This window comes from Pelodiscus sinensis, chromosome 1, assembly GCF_049634645.1.
Source record: "Pelodiscus sinensis isolate JC-2024 chromosome 1, ASM4963464v1, whole genome shotgun sequence".
In the NCBI taxonomy this organism is placed as follows: Eukaryota; Metazoa; Chordata; order Testudines; family Trionychidae; genus Pelodiscus; species Pelodiscus sinensis.
The window spans coordinates 249711038-249730097 of NC_134711.1; the positions used below are offsets into that span (position 1 = coordinate 249711038).

The 19060-nt window shown below is 47.9% G+C and overlaps 1 protein-coding gene across 8 annotated transcripts in view; it reads right to left on the reverse strand.

Annotated features, from left to right (window-relative positions):
- Positions 1-19060, reverse strand: part of FARP1 (FERM, ARH/RhoGEF and pleckstrin domain protein 1) — a 307710-nt gene that overhangs the window by 88787 nt on the left and 199863 nt on the right. For all 8 annotated transcript variants that reach the window (XM_075918778.1, XM_075918777.1, XM_075918776.1 and 5 more), the window contains exons 4-5: positions 14088-14130; positions 13147-13225 (exon numbers count right to left, since the gene is read on the reverse strand). In XM_075918778.1, the coding sequence (XP_075774893.1) occupies positions 13147-13225; positions 14088-14130 (122 nt within the window). The remainder of the gene's footprint in view (positions 1-13146; positions 13226-14087; positions 14131-19060) is intronic.

Sequence of the window (19060 nt, forward strand, 5' to 3'; positions counted from 1 at the left end):
AAAAACTGCAACAAGCATTTCTCCATTGAGTGTAGCGCTGAGGGCTGCGGATAGACATGGCTCTGGGACACCTTAAATTTCAAGCTGCTGCCTTTAAAGGCAAGCAAGGGCCTCTATGGCTGCTCTTTGTGCAGCTGTGCGGGAGCCCGGCTGGCGGTGCACAGGAAAGAGCCACGCACACAGCAATCCCCTTCCAACACCCCACACCACCCCACCCCCAAAGGCTCCTCCACGGAGCTGTGCAGAAGCGGGGATGGAGGGCACGGACGATCTCCCTTACACACTAAATTATTAGCAGGAAAAGCGCAGAGGAAGGGGGGGAACAGGTAAAATGTCAGCAGGAGCAGAGTTAACCCTTCGCTGCAAGCAGAGGTGCTGGGGCAGCCTTTCGAGGCGAAGCGCCGCAGCTGCCCCCCATTGCCGCCGCCGCAGCCCCGGGGAGAGCGGGGAAGGTGTGGAATGTTCCCCGTGGGCGGCGCGCGCCAGGCTCCCCGGCCAGGGGACTCTACAGCACGGGGCCCCAGCGGCAACAAAAATGTCGGCGGGTGAAAAATTTAACCCGTCGCCTGCCAGCCTTGGTGCGGGGAGTTTTTTAAAGCGGCCCCGGCGGCGCTTCGTATCCCCTTCCCCCGCCCCTCCCCTGCAGCCGGGCTCTGGGGCTGGGGCCAAGCTTTCCCCGTGTGCCCTGACCGGCCGCTGCAGCGCCCGGAGGCCGCAGCCCGGCACAGGGCCAGGTGTTTAACGGCAGAGGCGGATTCCCTTTTAAATCTCCCCGCCTGCCCCCCCCCCCATCCCCAGGTCTCCCTCTTACCGGCTCACTCCTCGCCCTCCCTCCGCCTCCTTCCGCGAATGGGACTCCCAGCCCAGTCCCACAATGCACCAGGCACACCGGGCTCCCTCAGCGCCACCTGAATGGAAATGCCACTGCCAGGGCGCAGCTAGTGCGGGGTGCCTCCCCCACTGTTGCCACCTCTGGTGGCGCAGGGGGTGCTTCCCCCCAGCAGACCAGGGAGACGCGGAGTGGCTTTTCTCGCCACGGAGAACGTGGGCGGCGGGACCGTGGCGTGTCTTGAGATATACAATGACTCCTTCAGGATGAACTTCAAGAGCTATTTGGGGCTTGATATACAGAGGCAGAGCCACCAGATAAGTTACACTGCATGAGTTACAATCTATTAGTAGGCATCTTAGTTAGGGTTGGCCCTGCTTTGGGCAGGGGGCTGGACTTGACCTCCTGAGGTCTCTTCCAGCCCTACGATTCTATGATTTAAGATCTTTACTTTGCCAGGCAGGTGGTTGCCCTGGGACAGACATTTTGTGCCTGGTTTGCAAGGGTTACCACAGGCAAAGCCAAACCTCACCATTTTATAGAAGTTACTAGAGAGATGAAGGCAAATTTGGGGATACTGAAACAGTTTCCTTTTAATGGTGTGTCTTTGTGAAGGGAGGAATGGATATTCAAGCTGATTTAATTGAATGCTTCGGGAGCCACGGGTTTTGGGGTGTTTTACCAAGGCACTTGGTGAGCCAAGCAATGCTTCTCTGTCCGGATACAAAAAGAGGTAGTCCAGAATAAAACATTTCTGGATTCCCCTTTTCCCCCCCACCCTTTGGTTGCAGTTGTCTTTTGGGAAAAGACTAATAAAAAGGGTCTGGTTCACCTTGGAGAAAATAATCTGGGAATGTGTAAAGGGATGTGACACAGTCCCCCGGGCTTTATGAAAATTGGCTTATGAATATGCGCAACTTGAAGCTTTAGGCAAAATGCACTGTAAGACATATCATTTAAGTTACAATTTGCTAATATGCATATTCTATGTGAATATGTCTAACTTCTTGTATGTGAAGTTAGAAATATGAAGTGCCAATTTGTTTGTAATTCTAAACGTGCTAATAAGGGCCATTAGTGATACTCCAGAAACATAAAGCTCAGTACTCAAACCAGCCAACTGTGAATGGCTTTGTTTTTCCTGTAAGCCAAAATTGTGGTTGGTCCTGCAAAAACTGATGTGGGAAACCATTTTGGATCTTCTTTCCCACTCAAGGGAGAAAAGTTTGAACTGAACCCAAAGAATTAATGGCTTGGGCAAAGGAGATATAAAGGTGGGAAACCAAACAATAGAAGGAATTGCCAGATGCCAGGAGATCCCGGTCTTACCACACAAGATACCTGCTGGAAATATTTAAGACTGAATGGAGGGAAGGATCAGCCCAAACTAGGAGGCTGCCTAGCTTGTGAAAAAGATTATTAGAACTACTGTTAGGGTAAGAATTTGCATGTAACATATTTCTTAGTGTATCTGGTTTAACTAGCGTGTTTTGTTTATTTTGGCTTACTAACTCACTTTCATCTCTCTGTTTTCACATGCAATCGGTTAAATCTGACTTTTTTCTACTTAAGAAAAACCCTTTTGTTTATTATCAAGCCCAGTATAAATAACTGTTAGTTAGCAGGGTTAGGGGGAGGAGGAAGCAACCATTGTGCAACTCTCTCTTTCACTGATACAGAGAGCAAGTCTTATGAGCTTCCTCTGTGTAAAACTTTATTATACAGAGCAAAATGGATTTATATGGAGGTTTGGTTCCTTGTGGCAGCAGTACTCCTGCATGCTATCATGGCCCTATAACTGAGCCCTCCCAGAGCTGAGTTGGTTCAGTGTCTGTGTTGCTCTACTGAGGAGCTGTTACCCCAAATATGTGCCTTGGCTGGGGGAGACCAGAACTTCTGGCCCAAGAGGACAGAGTGGTGGGGAGCCCCAAAGGGCAGGTAGGCGGGATGAGAGGCATGGTCAGCATACCAGGTGACAGCCCTAAGGGGACCTCCGTGATCGAACCTGTTACAGGGTGGACATAATGATCAAAGCTGAGCAGGACATGGGGCAGCTCCTGGAATTTTGCCCAGGAATAAAAATTATTTTATCAGACTTGTTGCAAAATAGGGTTTGGCAGGGAAGGTAGGTGAATAGGGTTGTAGCTAAATTTATACATTGCCCCCTTAATCCTCATTTAAGTTTGGGGGTGGTGAGGTCCCAGCAGTAGGTTGGCTGTGGAATGTTGACAGCAGCTCCCCTCAGGTATATGTAAATAATTATGGGCTTATCTGCACTGAGCACTTTTATCCACTGGGGACTCCCTGCCATTTATGAATAAAGTTGTAGTCTACATAAACCACATCCAGTGTCTCCTGTCCTCCTTCCAGCAAAAGGACAATGAGGAGTGATGCCTTGATTAAACATCTCTATCTAGCTATGGTACCTTCCAGGTCATCCATTCTCAGAATATCTGATCACCGCATGATCTGAAATATTGTTGTCAACCTCATAATACCTCTGCAAAGCAGGGAAGTATTATCATCCTCCCATTTATAGATAGGGAAGTGAGGCACAGAAAGTCTAAGTGATTTGCCCAAGGTCACGAAGTCAGCCCTTGGCAGAGCAGGGAACTGAATCAGAGTCTCTTACATCCCAGGCCAATACCCTGACTGCTGGACAATCCTTCTTCTCAAGTGTATCCTCTGAAGGAGGCACATATAACAATTTCATGCTTCTAGAGGCACAAGGGAGCAACTGGTAATACTGCCACATAAGATAAAAACTCAATGCAGTTAGAGAATGTGATCCTAGACTTCCAGGCGTGGAAATCCCACAGATTTCAGTGGGAGCTCTGAACACAGAAAGCTTGCATAAGCTGGTTCAGATATTTGCCTGATTTTTCCTAAGGATGCTAAAATGGTTAACCAGTTAAATGATAGTGCTTAACCGGTTAACCATTTTAACTTAGGGCCTGATGTCAGGCTCACTACCTGACCCACCCTTTGTGGCTCAGGTTGCTGCAGCCTGGCACAGCTGGCTGCCACCAGAGCTCACTGGCAAGGGATGGTTAACCAATGAGCATACCGATAAGCCTCAGGCTTACCAGTTAATTGTTTAACATCCCTAATTTTTCCTTCATTATTCATCTCTTAGCATTAGTGGGTTTACACCAAATCATTGTGGACACATTTTAAAAGAAACAAGCAGATATACATAATTACACAAAGAGACTCCTGCAGAAAAATCACCACAAAATGTTTGGAAAACTGTCACATTTAAATTTTTTATAATACAGTTGTTTGTACTTTTCTTTAAACAAAAAATTAAGGAACATTTTAGTCTATGTTCCTCACCTGAAACACGGATTACTAGCCTGAAATGGCAAATGTGATCAAGAACATTTCATTTAAAATCTCTATTTCTTGCCTCCACAAGTTTAAAAAAAAATTCTCTGAAGTTTTCATATCACCACCACTACCTGTGAAGCACCAGCAATACACTCAATAGTGTTCAAGACTGATAAAATCAATGTCTTCCCCAAGCAGCTTTCAATATACAAGATAGCTGCAGATAAAACAAGATACACTGGGAGACCCAGAACAATTTTATTTCATCAGAATATACGAATGGCCATACATACTGGGAGAGATCAAATGTCCATCTAGCCCAGTATTCTGTCTTCCAACTGTGGCCAATGCCAGGTGCACCTAGTCAAGAGTGAATTTACAATGACATCTGCTTCAGTACATCTAGCAAACACAAATGTCACGCTGCGACAGCTTTAACTCATGTTTTTAAGGTGCTATAACAACACATTACACTGCAATGACCACTCCTTCTTACATGACTACATTTTATACACGTCTTGTCCACCTGAAAGTCATTTTTTAAACTTTAAGCAAATTCTATTTCTTTGTTTTTGCTTTATTTATATTTGAAAATTGTAAGGAAAATACATTTTCCATGCTTAAAGCAATTTGGGGACAAATAATCAATTTTTGGTTTGTCGGCAATTTCCAAAAACTGGAAAAAAAAACTCAAAACTGAAAAAACCCTGGTTTGACTCAAATTGAAACTAATGTGCAATTTCGCAAAACAAAAAAAGTAGACAAAAATGTGTCATTTCAGGTCAAACTAAGTGTTTAGTTTCCAGGCCATCTTAAAAATAAAATCAAAGAAAGTGAAGGGTAAGATTTACCAAAAAAAGAGTGAACATTGCCATTCAAGCTTCTGTGAAAAAGCAATTGTACCTTGAGGAAGTGCGCAACTTGATGGAAGCTTTCTTTTCAACAATGGCGAAACACTGTGAGCTAGCTCAGACAAAGCTGGTAATAAAAAGGCGCTATTTTGTGCTTTCTGGGGATAGCTTTGTACATTCTCAGGAGAATAGAGTGCTCTTTAAAGGACTCTCTATATAACAAGCTGATGATCAGAGAACATTACAAAACAAACAAGGATTAACCAAAATAGACAGGGAGGAAGGCTGGAAGTGATTACAGTGGACTTGTGATACATTACAGCTATGCAGAACACAAACCAGTTTTGGGTCACAACAGTAATAAAACTAGAGATGTTTACATTCTTACTTAAGTGTCTCTTCTCTCCCCATGTGCAAACATGTGGACTACACATCTGGACCAAAGAGCATTATGGGACACTTCCTTAGGAAAGGTAGATTATTTTGTATATTTGTTTTTTTTTAAAAAACTTGCTTATAATATGTGAGTCTTTTGATAGCATAGTGATGCCAGTTCCTACTAGAATAGAAGTACCACACAAAAGAAACACTGAATTACCAGATAACTGGCCTCAGCATATTATGCCAACAAGTAGCCATTATCAGATTTTAATATATAGATATTTCAAAGCAGTTTTACTTGATATTAGGCAGCAGGATATTCTCATCTGATAATACTGTATTAGTCAGAAGAAAGCAAAGTAATAGCCTCAGTTGAAGATATAGAAAAAACAGACAAATCAGTACTGAGGGAAGCTGGCACAATGATCATGCTGGTTTGGTTTGATTACTGACGACTATAAACAAATTATATTCACAGCACAGAGGAAAGCTAGAAAACAGATTACAGCTGCTCCCCGAGTTACGACCACCTCCACTTACGACCATCCACACTTATGACCAAAGCGGTCGTAAATGTGGATCCGAGTTACGAATGGTGATCCACACTTACGAACAGAGCGGTCGCCATGTAACTCTATGTCTATAGGATCAAGTTACAAACACTTTGAGTTACAGACCAAGTGTTGGTCCGTAACTTGTTCGTAACTCAGGGAGTAGCTGTAATCCCTAATACAAACTATTATCCATAAAATCTAGGCCTACAATAGTGTCTATTTAGCCTGATTTTAATGGATCCATCAAGAAGATAACCTGTTGAAGCAATTAGTCTACTGGGGAAGAAGAGGAGGAGACAGAAACACAGCTAAAGAGAATGCCAAATTAACTATTTTAACCTAACAATGTACTCTACATCAAATGGTAACTAATCCTAACTAGAGTTGTGTCATCATGATTTTAAGACTGTGCAAATGTGGCAGGCAGAATAAATAAAATGATGTTTTCTAGCTCTACATTAATTTTCTTTTAAAACCAATATTGGGTCTCTTCTTTGCTAGTCATGATTAAGATTAAGATTAACCCATTAAAAATTAAAGGATTAGTCTCATATCCAAGTCTTTTCACATATTAGTGTTTGGTTTCCCACTCCTCCACCCCTCAGCATGATGTGTTCTGAGCCTCTCTGAGCAATGACAGTTTCACACACTGGACTCTTATCTTACAAATTTAAAAGCAATTGAAAAAAAAAGTAATCAGGATTTAGAGCCGTCTCTCTAAATGCAAAAAAAGATAAACTAAAATCTATTTACAGTACAGTACACATGCCAAGCTACTGAATATTCAGTTTGATATATTCAGAAATGGGAAATTCACTACTAGTCACACAATATTAAGGGTTTTCATTTAGTCCTGTCCTCTGATATTTTTAGCCTGCTCTTCAAATAAACAACTTGTTTTTTTTTTCAATTTCAAGGCCAGGAAAAGGGATTCATAATTTTTTCTGATCTGCAGCTCCCTTACCAACATAAAACAAGTCAGGAATAAATGCAGAGGAGCATTAGGGAGGGGATGGACTTTATAAAGGAGATTACACACATAGGAGGAAACCAGGATGTTTATTCCATGGGAAATTTCAACATTAGTTTCTGTTCTGAATCAGAAGAGAGAGCTGAAATATCAATGTTTTGTGGAACAAAAACATTCTAAAAGGTTAGGACTTAGAGTGTGGCGCTGCTGTCTCAGGCTAGCCGAGGGCTGTGCTTAAAGGGACCGACCCCCACCCCGGACAGACAGTTCTCAGGGTTCGCCGCTTGCTTGTCTACCTCGATGAGGGACAGCAAAGCAGTCCTGACTTGGAGTGCCCTGAGTGCCCACACTCAGCACATCACAGCACTCGGCCATCAGCCCGGCTGCACTTGCCGCAGGCTGCCATCCAGGGGGATCAGTTAGGGGGCCGCAGGAGAGCTCCCACCCCGAGGAGCCCGCAGAGCCTCCCCATTGGCGGCTCGTACCCCATTCCTCCCTCACCTCCTTCCACTTACCCCTCCATAGCCCCCCATCCTGATGTAAAAAATAAAGGACACGTGTGTTCAAAAATAGAAACTCTCTTTATTTAACAAAACTGGGGGGGGGGGGGAGGATTAACCTCTGGGGAGACTGGGAAAAGGAAGTGGGAGAGGGGAAGAGAGAGGGTGTGAGAGGGGAGGGGGAAACCTGGGAGGAGGGAGCAGGAAGGGGGAAGCCAGGGGAAGACGGAGGAGGGGAAGTATCAAACTATGGTATGCCATATCTTCAGTACTGTGTACAGATGTGATCGCTTCACCCCAGAAAAGATATTTTGGCCTTGGAAAGGATTCTGAAAAGGGCAACTAAAATGATTAGGGGTTTGGAACAGGTCCCATATGAAGCGAGGCTAAAGAGACTGGGACTTTTCATCTTAGAAAAGAGGAGACTGAGGGGGGATATGATAGAGGTCTATTAAATCATGAGTGGTGTGGAGAGGGTGCATAAAGAAAAGTTCTTCATTAGTTCCCATAATAGAAGGACTAGAGGACACCAAATGAAATTAATGGGTAGCAGGCTTCAAACTAATAAAAGAAATTTCTTCTTCAACAAAGCAAATAGTCAACCTGTGGAACTCATTGCCACAGGAGGCTGTGAAGGCTAGAACTATAACAGAGTTTAAAGAGAAGTTAGATAAAGTCATGGAGGTTGGGCCCATGGAGTGGTATTAGCCAGGGGGTAGAAATGGTGTCCCTGGCCTCTGTTTGTGGAAGGCTGGAGATGGATGGCACGAGACAAATGGCCTGGTCATTGTCTTCGGTCCATCCCCTCTGGGGTACCTAGTGTTGGCCGCTGTCGGCAGACAGGCTACTGGGCTAGATGGACATTTGGTCTGACCCAGTACAGCCGTTCTTATGTTCTAAGTTAAGGGCTCAGGATCGGGGGTCTCACTGGACCACCTTGATTTTCATGCAAACCTGATCCTGGGTTCGCATGTGGCCTTTGGTGGCCAGGCTGGCAGCTATCCTGCCCTAGACGGCCACTTTCCTGTGCCTAGTGCGGAGGTCGTGGATATTGGAGGCCTCCCCCAAAACCTGGATGAGGTCCATGATCTCCGCACTAGACCAGGCGGGCGCCCACCTCTTGCAGCCCCGGGCAAGCTCCTGGGAGCCACCAGCCTGGTCCCGGGAAGAGGCAGAGGGCTGGGTGGCAGCGGGTGGCTGGCTCGTGCCGTGCCAGGTGCAGGGTCTGCTGGCTGGGTGCTGGCAGGCTTGCACGTAGCCCAGACCGTGCCCCTTTAAGGGCTCCGGGGCCAGGAGGGGGGCAGAAGAGTATCCCTGGTTGTGCCCAGAGTGGTCACCAGGGCAAGCTGGGAAGGGCTAGCCTCCAACTAGTTCGAATTAAGTGGCTACACAGCCCTTAATTCTAACTACTTAATTTGAACTAGGCGTTAGTCCTCATAGAATGAGGTTTACCTAGTTCGAATTAAGCGCTCCGCTAGTTCGAATTAAGTTTGAACTAGCGGTTTGCCTGTGTAGTGCCTATTAAAGTGAATTCAAACTAATGGCTGTTAGTTCAAATTAACTTTGTAGTGTAGACATACCCTGAGTCCCTCTGTCTGGATGCGGGAGCAATGCCCTTGCACCTGCACCCCACGATCAAGAGACGATTCTGGAGGCTGTACACCAGTTCTGACTGGTGGGACCAGCTGGTGATAAAGGGGTGGGATGACCAGCAGTGGCTCAACAACTTCCACATGTGGGAGGCCACTTTCTTTGAGCTGTGTGCCTGGCTCACCCCTGCCCTCCGGAGACGCAACACCCAGCTGCAGCTCACCATGCCCCTGGAGAAGAGGGTCACTATTGCCGTCTGGAAGCTCACCACCCCCAAAAGCTACCAGTCGGTGGGCCACCAGTTTGGCACGGGGAAGTCCACCATCGGGGTCCTCCTCATGGAGGTAAGGCATTCTTGGGCTGCAATCCCTGCGGGGGGCAGGAGGAGTCCTGGAAAAGGGGGACCCTAGGGAAAGGGGTGTGAGGGGTGGAATGGGGGGAAGCCCCATTCCCAGGGGGGTTGTGCTCCTGGGGTGAGTCCTGGAGTGTTTGAGGGGAAGGGGATGGGTACCTCTCAAGGGCTCAGGCATCAACTCCATGAGGGCCATCAACTCTGTCCTGAAGCACAGGGTGATCCGCCTCAGAGTCCTGGACCCAATTGTGGCCGGATTTGCATTTCCTGGGCTTCCCTAACTGTGGAGCAGTGATCGATGGGACCCACATTCCTATCTGCGCACCACAGCATCATGCCACCCAGTACATTAACAGGAAGGGCTATTTCTCTACAGTGCTGCAGGCCCTGGTCGACCACTGTGGACAGTTTCTGGATATTTTTGTTGGGTGGATGGGCCGGGGACACAATGTCCGCATATTCAGGAACTCTAGCCTCTACCACAAGCTGGAGACTGGCATATTCTTCTCCCAGAGGGACTTTCACGAGGGGGATGTACAAATGACACTGTGCATCGTCAAGGACATGGCCTACCCACTAATACCGTGGCTCATGAAGCCCTACGCTGTCCACCTGGACCCCATCGGGGAACAATTCAACGTGCACCTCAACCGGGCGCACATGCAGGTCAAATGCACCTTCAGGCGCCTCAAGGTGCAGTTCAGGTGCCTCCTGACTCGCCTCGACGTGGGGGAGCGCAACATCCCTCAGGTGGTCACGGCGTGTTGTGTTCTCCACAACATAGTGGAGGGCCAAGGGGAGGTCTTCCTCCTGAGGTGGGGGACAGAGGCCAGCTGGGAGTGAAGGGCCTTTGAACAGCCACAGACAACTACCATCCACCAGGCCCATCATTTGGAGGTGTGCATTCGGGAGGCCCTGAGGGAGAGTTTTTCTGAAGGACCCCAGTAACTCTCCCCAGGGCCTCCCCAATGGGAGCCTGTGCCTTGCCCACCACAACGCCTCCCTGCCCCCCTTCCCTTTACAATCAATAAAAACAGCAGTTGTAAGTTAAACAACAAAAACTTTGTATTTTTTTTTAAACAAAATGTAACTGGAGAAAAGGGGGGCTGAGAACCTGGATGGGAGAGTGCGGGGGATCAGGGCAGCAAGTGGCATGTGGTGCAGCTGCAAGTGGTGCCTTGGGTTGGGGAACCTTGGTAAACTCAGGGGTGGCCGGGGCCTGGGACCACAGGGGTGCAGGCAGGATGGGGGGCTGGAGAGGGGACAGTGATGGCTGGGAGGGACTAGGGGAGGGGGCACAGTCTGGGGGAGCTGGAATGGGGACAGGATCTGGAGTGGGAGGGCTAGAGTGGGGACAGGAGCCGGGTGTGCCATCACTTCCCAGATGGTGGTGCACAAGTTTTCACCCTGTTGCACAAGCTGGTCCCACATCCGGCTGCGCCAATCAACATCATCCCAAACCTTCTGGGCCAGGGTTTGTTGCATGTCACACAGGATGGCCACGTGCTCCCTCATGAGATCTTCATGGACCCTCCTGTACTTGTGGCTCCCTTGGGGTTGGGCGGCTGCCTCTGATGGCGTGGATGGCCCCTTAGCAACGGCTGGTCCGGCTGTGGAGGAAAAGAGGGGAGGCAGTCAGTCATCCATGCAGACATTGTCCTTGAGACTGTGCCCTCCTCTGTGAGCAGCGAGTAACTGTCCTCAGAGCAGGGGATGGTGATGTCCCAAAAGCAAGGCCATGTGTGGCCTGCACAGCAGGCCCTGCCCCACAGGGGCCCCGAGCTGCACAGGAGACCATACGGCCCGCTCCCACCCCATGGATAAGCAGGCCAGGGAAGTGTCCGGCCACGGGGGATTCCATAGGCGGGAGAGGGGCCTGGAGCGGCCTGACCCTCCCTGGGGCCCACACACACACCTGCACCTGGCAGCACTGTCCATGGGAGCAGGTGGTGACTCGCGCGTGCAGGCATGGCCATGTGCTCTGTGCGGCACTCCTCGTCTGTGTAGGGTTGTGCGTGTACCCTTGCACCCAGCCTGCTTCCAGCGGTGGCTGGCAGGGGGAGAACGTCCCTTCTAGGGGTCAGACGCGTGCGGGGCTTCCCTCCAGCCTGTGAGCAGCTGCCAGTGTGTGCTCTGGGGCTGGCTCCTGAGACTACGTTGTACACACTGCCGCTGCACGTGCTTGCACATGCACTGACAGTAGCATGCTGTCCAGGCCGAACGTGCCAAGCGATGATCGCACCCCATCCTCTCTGAGCCCACCTTCTCCCGCCCTGTATGTGTAACAAAATGAGAACACTCACCTGATGATCCCTCCCGGCGTCAGATGATGCCTGGGAGATCTCCAGGCCCTTGGGAACCGGCTCCAGGCTGAGGGTGATGATGCTGCCAGTGTCCTCCTCCTGCTGCTGCTGTTCGTCATCCTCTTCCTCTTCAAGGAGCTCTGGGCGGGCGAGCATGGGTGTCTCCAGGCCCGAGTCCACGTATGGGTGGAGAAAGGGCTTCCCTTTCCCCTGGGATCAGATGCAGCTCCTTGTAGTAGGGGCAGGAGTGGGGTTCTGCCCCAAAGCGAGAGCTGCGTTCCCTGGCTTGGGCGTACCCTTGCTGGAGCACCTTCACCTTGCTCAGTACTTGGTCCAAGGTGTGAGGGTGGTGTCCCTCTGGGCCAGAGCTTCAGCCATGCGCCCATAAATGTCCGCATTACGCCTCCGGGAGCAGAGCTCCTGCATTGTTTCCTCCTTGCCCCACAACTCAAGGAGGCACAGGATCTCCGCCCTGGACCAGGAGGGTGCCCAGCATTTGGTGCCCTTGGGTGGGTCCTTGGAGCCCTAGTGCTGCTTCCTGTGTGGGCCAGGGCTGTCACGGGGGCTTGTGGCTGTGCCACGGGTCAGCAGGCCTTCAGCAGTCAGAGCGCTGCTGCAAGGCTGGCTTCCTGCCACAAGGCGAGTCCAGGGTGCCTGCAGCTTTTAGAGCTGGCAGGAGATAGGAACTATGATTAGGAGCTGTGATTAGTTTGGACTGAGTGTCCACCAGGGCACCTGTGCTTTTTCCTGGCTGCCTCTTCTTTTGAAAAAAAAACTCTCTTTTCCGTGTCCACACACACTTTTTTCCAAAAAAGCTCTTTCAGAAAAGGCTTCTTTCTTGTAGAATGAGGTTTACCAATGTCAGAAAATCCCCTGCGTTCTTTCGATTTTGTTTCAAAAGAACACAATAGCGGTGTAAGTGAAGTTTTTTCGGAAAAATGGCTGTTTTTCTGAAGAAACCCTGCAGTCTAGACAAATTCTTACACACACACACCCCACAAACCCACTTTTGTGACTTCTGAGTTCATAAGGACTATGTGAATGCATGATCCAGCTGTAGCACCTGGCAGCCTCAGCTAGAGCCATCTTCTGGATGTTCAGGTTATGGTCCCAAGCAGAGAGGAGTTCTCAAGGGAGCTAGGTTGCTCCACTGTTCAGGTCCACTGGGGACTGAAAGTAAGGGAGTTTGGCTATTTCCTTTATCCCATTGCTGCTCCTGGAAACCCCTTGCTGCACTGTCTTTCCTCTGAGGCTTGGTAAGAAATGGTGTGTTCTTGCATCACATTTCCCTGGTGCTCCTTTGCACAGCATGTTCCAGGGAATTACATCCCATAGAGAGGGCAGAAAAGAGGGGAGGTAACAGAAGGAATATTCAGATAACCCCCCAGCCCTCGTCTCCTGGTGCTTCCCATTTTGCTCCCTGCTTTTATCCATTAAGGAATTAAAAAAAAAAAAAAAAAAAAAAAGGAATCACAGAATCACTGACCTTGTCAGTTCTTCTTGCAACTGAGCATGGTCTGGTGGAAAGAATTTCACCACAAATTTTACGACAACATGCTTCGGTCCTGGGAGGAAAGACCAAGGAAAATTCATGAAACATTTGGAACAATCTGCACGTTCTCATATGGAAACAGAGTATTAAGTCAAAAATAATATTAGCCTTTGTTTTCTGCTAGTATTTTTGAAGTTCCTCAGATTGGTTAATAACTTGTGTTTAACAGATCACAAAAGGAAGCCTTAACACATTCCCACTGATATATTCTATACCTCTTCTCTTTCTCCCTCCAGCCCCCAATATTGCAGGCAATACAGGGTCATTAAGCAAACAACCTTTGCTGTTAAACATTTTCCTTTCATCATATATTCCTATATCTACCTTACCTTGCTGCCATTATCAATAAAGCTGCTACCCCTAGTACTTGCCACAACTTTCTAAAATCTGCCACTATCTGATCCCTTCAATGGGCTATGGAATGTGTGTTTCTATATAAAGTTTAGTTTAAAATCTGAATGATAGAAGTAAAACACTTTACATACAGAAACATGATTATCATTGTGTTTGATAGAAATTGACTCAGCATGATCAATAGCAAAAGGATATGATCCAAATTTTAAGCAGGTTATACATGAATGAAAACTGGTAGCATCTTAGCTGCACTGTTTCCTCAGTACTGTAAAAAACTAGCACTGATCAAAGGTGTGTTGAGTGCATGTATAAACATTATTATTAACCATAGTATTGGCAGGCTACCAAAGATGAATTTTAACTAGCAGATTCTTTGATTTTAAAATGTCACTATGAATACAACGTATATAGCACACAACATGTGTTATAGGTACATATCTGAAGTTAAAGTTGAGAAAGTCCTCTTCAACAATTTAACTATTTTGGATTGATAAAGTAAATGACACAAAGTAAGCACTTACTTCTAATCTGTTTCATAATAGGTTTCAAAAGGTCCAGCCACACCTAAAAAAAAAAGGAAGGAATTAAAAAATAAGCTACTGCTAGCAGCACCATTGTACGCTCTATTATACTAAGTTATTCAAATACAAATGTGACTGTTTGTGGTCTCTCACTCCCAAAGTTATCCACAAAGGGTTTTTTCCATCCATCCAATTAATTCTTTGACACAAGGAATTAAACATCTAACGTGCTGTTACTCTGCCTCATCCTTAAAAACAATACACATTGAGAACTAGAGAAAAACAGTCTCTTCCATGGATTAAGGCTGCAGTGTCCAACATGCTAACCACTAGCCAAATGTGGTGTGGCTAGTTGGCTTGAACTATGTGGCTATTTGGCTGGTTGAGTGTGGTTAGTTCGCTACAGCAGAAGCCACTATAGTGGCTACTGCTACAGAACTGATTGGACACCACAAGATTAAGGGGTATATTTCTACCTCATTCACTCCAGATTTTAAAATAATTAAAGTGAAACTGTGTCTCTGTATCAGGGGCAGTCAAAGGGAGTTCCTTATCTTACTGTAACTGGAGTTCTTTGAGATGTGTGGTCCCTATATGTATTCCCCTGGGGTATGCATGTGCTCCATGCTCCTGAGACAGGAGAATTCTTGCAAGTAGAGTCTGTTAGCCCATCTTGCAAGTAGATTCTGTTAGCACATGTTTGCACTAGGGATGTCATCTACATGATTAACCAATAAGTCTGGGGTGTGTGGGGGGTGTGTGCGTGTGTGCGTGCAGTCGGTCAGGAGACATTTTAATTGCCGTCCAGCTGATTAGCAGAGCACCCATAGCTAGTTTTTTTATTTCTACTGGTGGTGTACATTCACACATGCCTCTGTGCACATGGATGGAAAAACTCCTCAAATGGATGTAAACGATTAGAGGCAACACTGCCCAAGAGTATTCTGCTGATGGCCACTGACAAGTAGTACTCCAAGAGATGGTGGGTGTGAGGACACAGAAGGACTTCTACACCAAGTAAAGTCTCGTGAATACGTGGATGGAACTCCACGTAATTGCCTTGTAAATATAAACCAGAGGCATCTCTCGAAGTAATGCTACTGAAGCTACTGTGTCCCTCTGGAGAGAGCCTTTTCCTCACGTGAGGGGGAAAGCTATACTAACTGAGGGTATGTCTAGACTACTTGACTCCGTCGACGGAGCCACGTAGATGAGTTTACTAGACACAGGAAAATGAAGCGGCTTCGTTTAAATCAAAATGGCCGCTGCACTGTGCCGATCAGCTGTTTGGCAGCACAGTGGGGCAGTCTGGATGCTCCGCAGTCGACAAAAGAAGCCTTTGTTGACCGCTCCAGTAAACCTCATTCCATGAGGCATAACGGAGCGGTCGACAAAGGCTTCCATTGTCAACCGCAGAGCATCCAGACTGCCCCGCTGTGCCATCAAACAGCTGATCGGCACAGCGCAGCAGCCATTTTGATGTAAATGAAGCGGCGATTATTTAAATTGCCGCTTCATTTTCCTATGTCTAGTAAACTCATCTACATGGCTCCGTCGACGGAGACATGTAGCCTAGACATAACCTCACAGACGAGGATGGCGGTTCTCAACCAGAGGCCTGGGTGGGGCACCATGAGGGGATAGCAAGCAAATTTCAGGGGATCTAACAGGTAAGGTCAGCACTAGACTCGCTAGGGTCCAGAGCAGAGACCCAAAGCCCCACCATGCAGGACTGAACCCGGGGCTGAAGCCAATTCCTGAGCAATTTAGCTTCACAGTGCCTGCTGTAGTGTGGGGTTTGGGACAATTGCCCTGCTTGTCACCCCTTAATACTGACCTGGATTTTTATATGCAGAAAAACAGTTGCTATGGCACAGTAGGCTATGGAATCTTTACAGCATGTTAGGGGCAGCTTCAGAAAGGTAACAGCTGAGAATCCCAGGAGTAGTGTACAGCCCTGGGTACACAGAGATTCTCTGAGAGGATATGGCTCATCTTCACATGCATTCTGCATGGTAACAAACACTGGAGGTGATTTTCTGATCGGTTTCTTCTCTGTAGTAAGATGCCAGTGTTCATCTCAAGTCTCCCCACACTAAAGGGATGGGACTTTGGAAAAAATACAAGTAAAAGAACTGACTTTTTCATGCAGTTCTGAAACAGCTTTAGGAATGAATTTCAGGATGTAGTCATAGCAAGACATGAATCTGATTAAATATAATGTAAGGTGAGTCAACCACTAATGCTTCTAGTTCACCTACCCTCTGGGCAATAAGGAAGGTGAACTTAATTGACAGGTGAGACATAGATCACATCGCTAACGGAGCACAGAGAGCACTACATTAAGATCCTAGTCAGGACCTAGCTTTTTGACTGACAGAAAGGTTCTGATCAGGCCCTTCAAAACCCTGGCTGTTACCAAGCATATAAAGATTGAGCAACTGTCCATTGGCAGGCAACATGCACTAAGTGAAAGTGCACTGAGCTAAGAGGCCCATCGTCTTGAAGGTAAGAAGATATTCCGAAACAGCTGAAATATTTGCTGTCGCTGGGGTTATATGGCTTTGCTGGGTCAAGACAGAAAATCTCCTCCATTTGGACAGGTAGTATTTTCTAGAAGAGTCCTTTCTGCTACCATTAAGGATGACCTGTATGGCTTTAGAGCAGGAGAGTTCTAGGCTGACAAATCAAATACCATACCATGAGATACAGAGCACGGGGGCCAGGAAGCCTGACCCCACCACTTTTGTAGGTCAGGATATCCGCACAGGTTCTAATGTTGATAGCTGGACAGGATGATATTTGAAGGAGGCCTGGAAACCAAAATTGTCTGGCTTTGGGCCAGCTGGAAGAAAGAAGGCTGTCTAGTCAAATTTCTGTAGAGCTCAAGGTAGCAGCAGAGTGGAAGGGAACTCATAACCAAAAGTGACTGGTCCAAGGTACGAGGAGTGCAATGGACCTAGGGTATGGACCTTGGGCTTTTCCTGGAGCAGTTTATTTTCTACTTCTCAAGAGGGAGTTTCCCAATCAGTCAAGCATTTTGACTGCCAAATCAGAAAACTCCTACTTGGGACAGCCTCAGCAAGCATTTTGCCATCAGTCACACCAAGGAATTCTGGATGCCCGAGGTGATCTAGTGCCAATAGGATGATGTTTCACACACATCAAGGGGCATACCTTTATGCTAGAAGGGCCCTCACCTCAGAGGGAACTATTACTATGGGATTCATGCTGTGCTTGCTCGCTACATGCCCAGTTTAGAACCATGCTTACAAGCAACAAAAACGGACTTGAGCAAATGGCATTACAGAAATACATGACAATACAGCTCAGTCCAAATTCATGATCAAGTGTTTTGTGTAATCAGGTCTGAGAGCGTGCCTTTCTCATGAAATCTGACCCTGGAAAGACAGGCTCTCACTTTAATTGAATCATTTGTCACTCCCATACGTTCTATTGGGAGTATTGGCGAGATTTTCCCCCATGTTTACACCCATTTCCAGGGATGCTGAAAGAAGCAGCAACATGTCTGATGTTGAGACTTACAGGCAAGACCTGCTGGTCAGACGTCAGTTGTCCCAATATGAGAAGACTGTGGTGTCACCTTGCCTGAGCTGCTACTTTTCAGAACAGTTTTGTGAAGATCCTGGAAGTTGTACAGGTTGGACTTCCCTTGTCTGTCACCCTCAGGTCCTGCCCCACCCCAAATGAGGGAAATTCGCTGGATTAGGAGAGGTCTCCTGCCACCAGCATCCCAGGACACTCCCTCTCCCTCTGGCTGGCTCCGCTCCAGCCTCATTGCTTTTGGGCTCCAGCCGGCAGGGCTTGGACTTGGGCTTCGGCCTGCTGGGGCTCCCTGGGAACAGCGCGACCCAGCAGCCATAGCCCTGCTTCTCCCCCACCTGACCGGGAATCCCCAGGAATGGGGCTTGCCAGCTGCCCTGCTTCTGCCCTGCCCAGCCAGGGCTCCCCGGGGATGGGGCTTGCTAGTCCCTCTGCTGTCCCACCCAACCAGGGTTTCCCGGGGACAGGGCTCACCAATTCCACTGGAGCTCCCAGCCAGTTCTCACCCTCAGGTACCGGACCATGGATATTGCCGGACCAGAAAGTCCTGGATTTCGGAGCTTCAATCTGTAGCTACTCAACACAGCAGCATTCTCTACTGAGAGTGGTGTGACCCCCAACACAAACCTGAGGGATCATCTGCAAGAGGGATGAATGTCCACATAAAAGTATGATGTTGAGGTCAATGCAAAAGCCATACAGAAGAAGCCTGGTTCTATGTGTCTTCTGACTAGGCCCATGCAACACAGAATGATCTAAATTACTGTAGCCTATGCCTATAGGCTCACCTCAGCTGGATGGGGTTGGAGAAGGATGTTTTTTCTTAGAAGGTCTAAGAGGGGAATCAGCTTGTTAGCAAAAATGCCCCTTACTCTCACAAGGGAGACAAGTCAGAGGGTCCTTCCTTCTGCCCCTCTCTGCTCTGGAGTTAGGCACAGAGCTAATGGGCATGTCCCTTTCTGACTATGGCCAATATACAGGTGCACATTTATGGCCTGAGTCTGATGGGCGTCCCACGTCAGTGCACTGGACTGTAGACGGTCACACTTAGTGGCTGAAGTGAAAGTCAAGGATCCCAACAGTGTCAGAACCAAGTCAGAGTCTGAAGGACAGAACCAAGAGTCAAGGCAGAGCTAAAGTCAGGAATCAGAGCACAGGAATCATGTTACCAGGAGTCAGGGAGGGTAGGAGATGCTGAGGCAGAGGGAAGGCTGGGCCAGGACAGGAACAAGACTGGGTGCAGGGCAAGATCGTGGCTGGGGCTGAAGAAGAGCAAAGCTGGATGCAGGCTTGGAAAGAGATGAACACAGGGAAGCAGAGGGTCCGTAGCTGTGTGTGTACTGAGCTGCCAGTGAGCTGTTGATGCTGGGTTTAAGAACTGGCCTGCTGAGCTCCTCAGCCAATCAGGC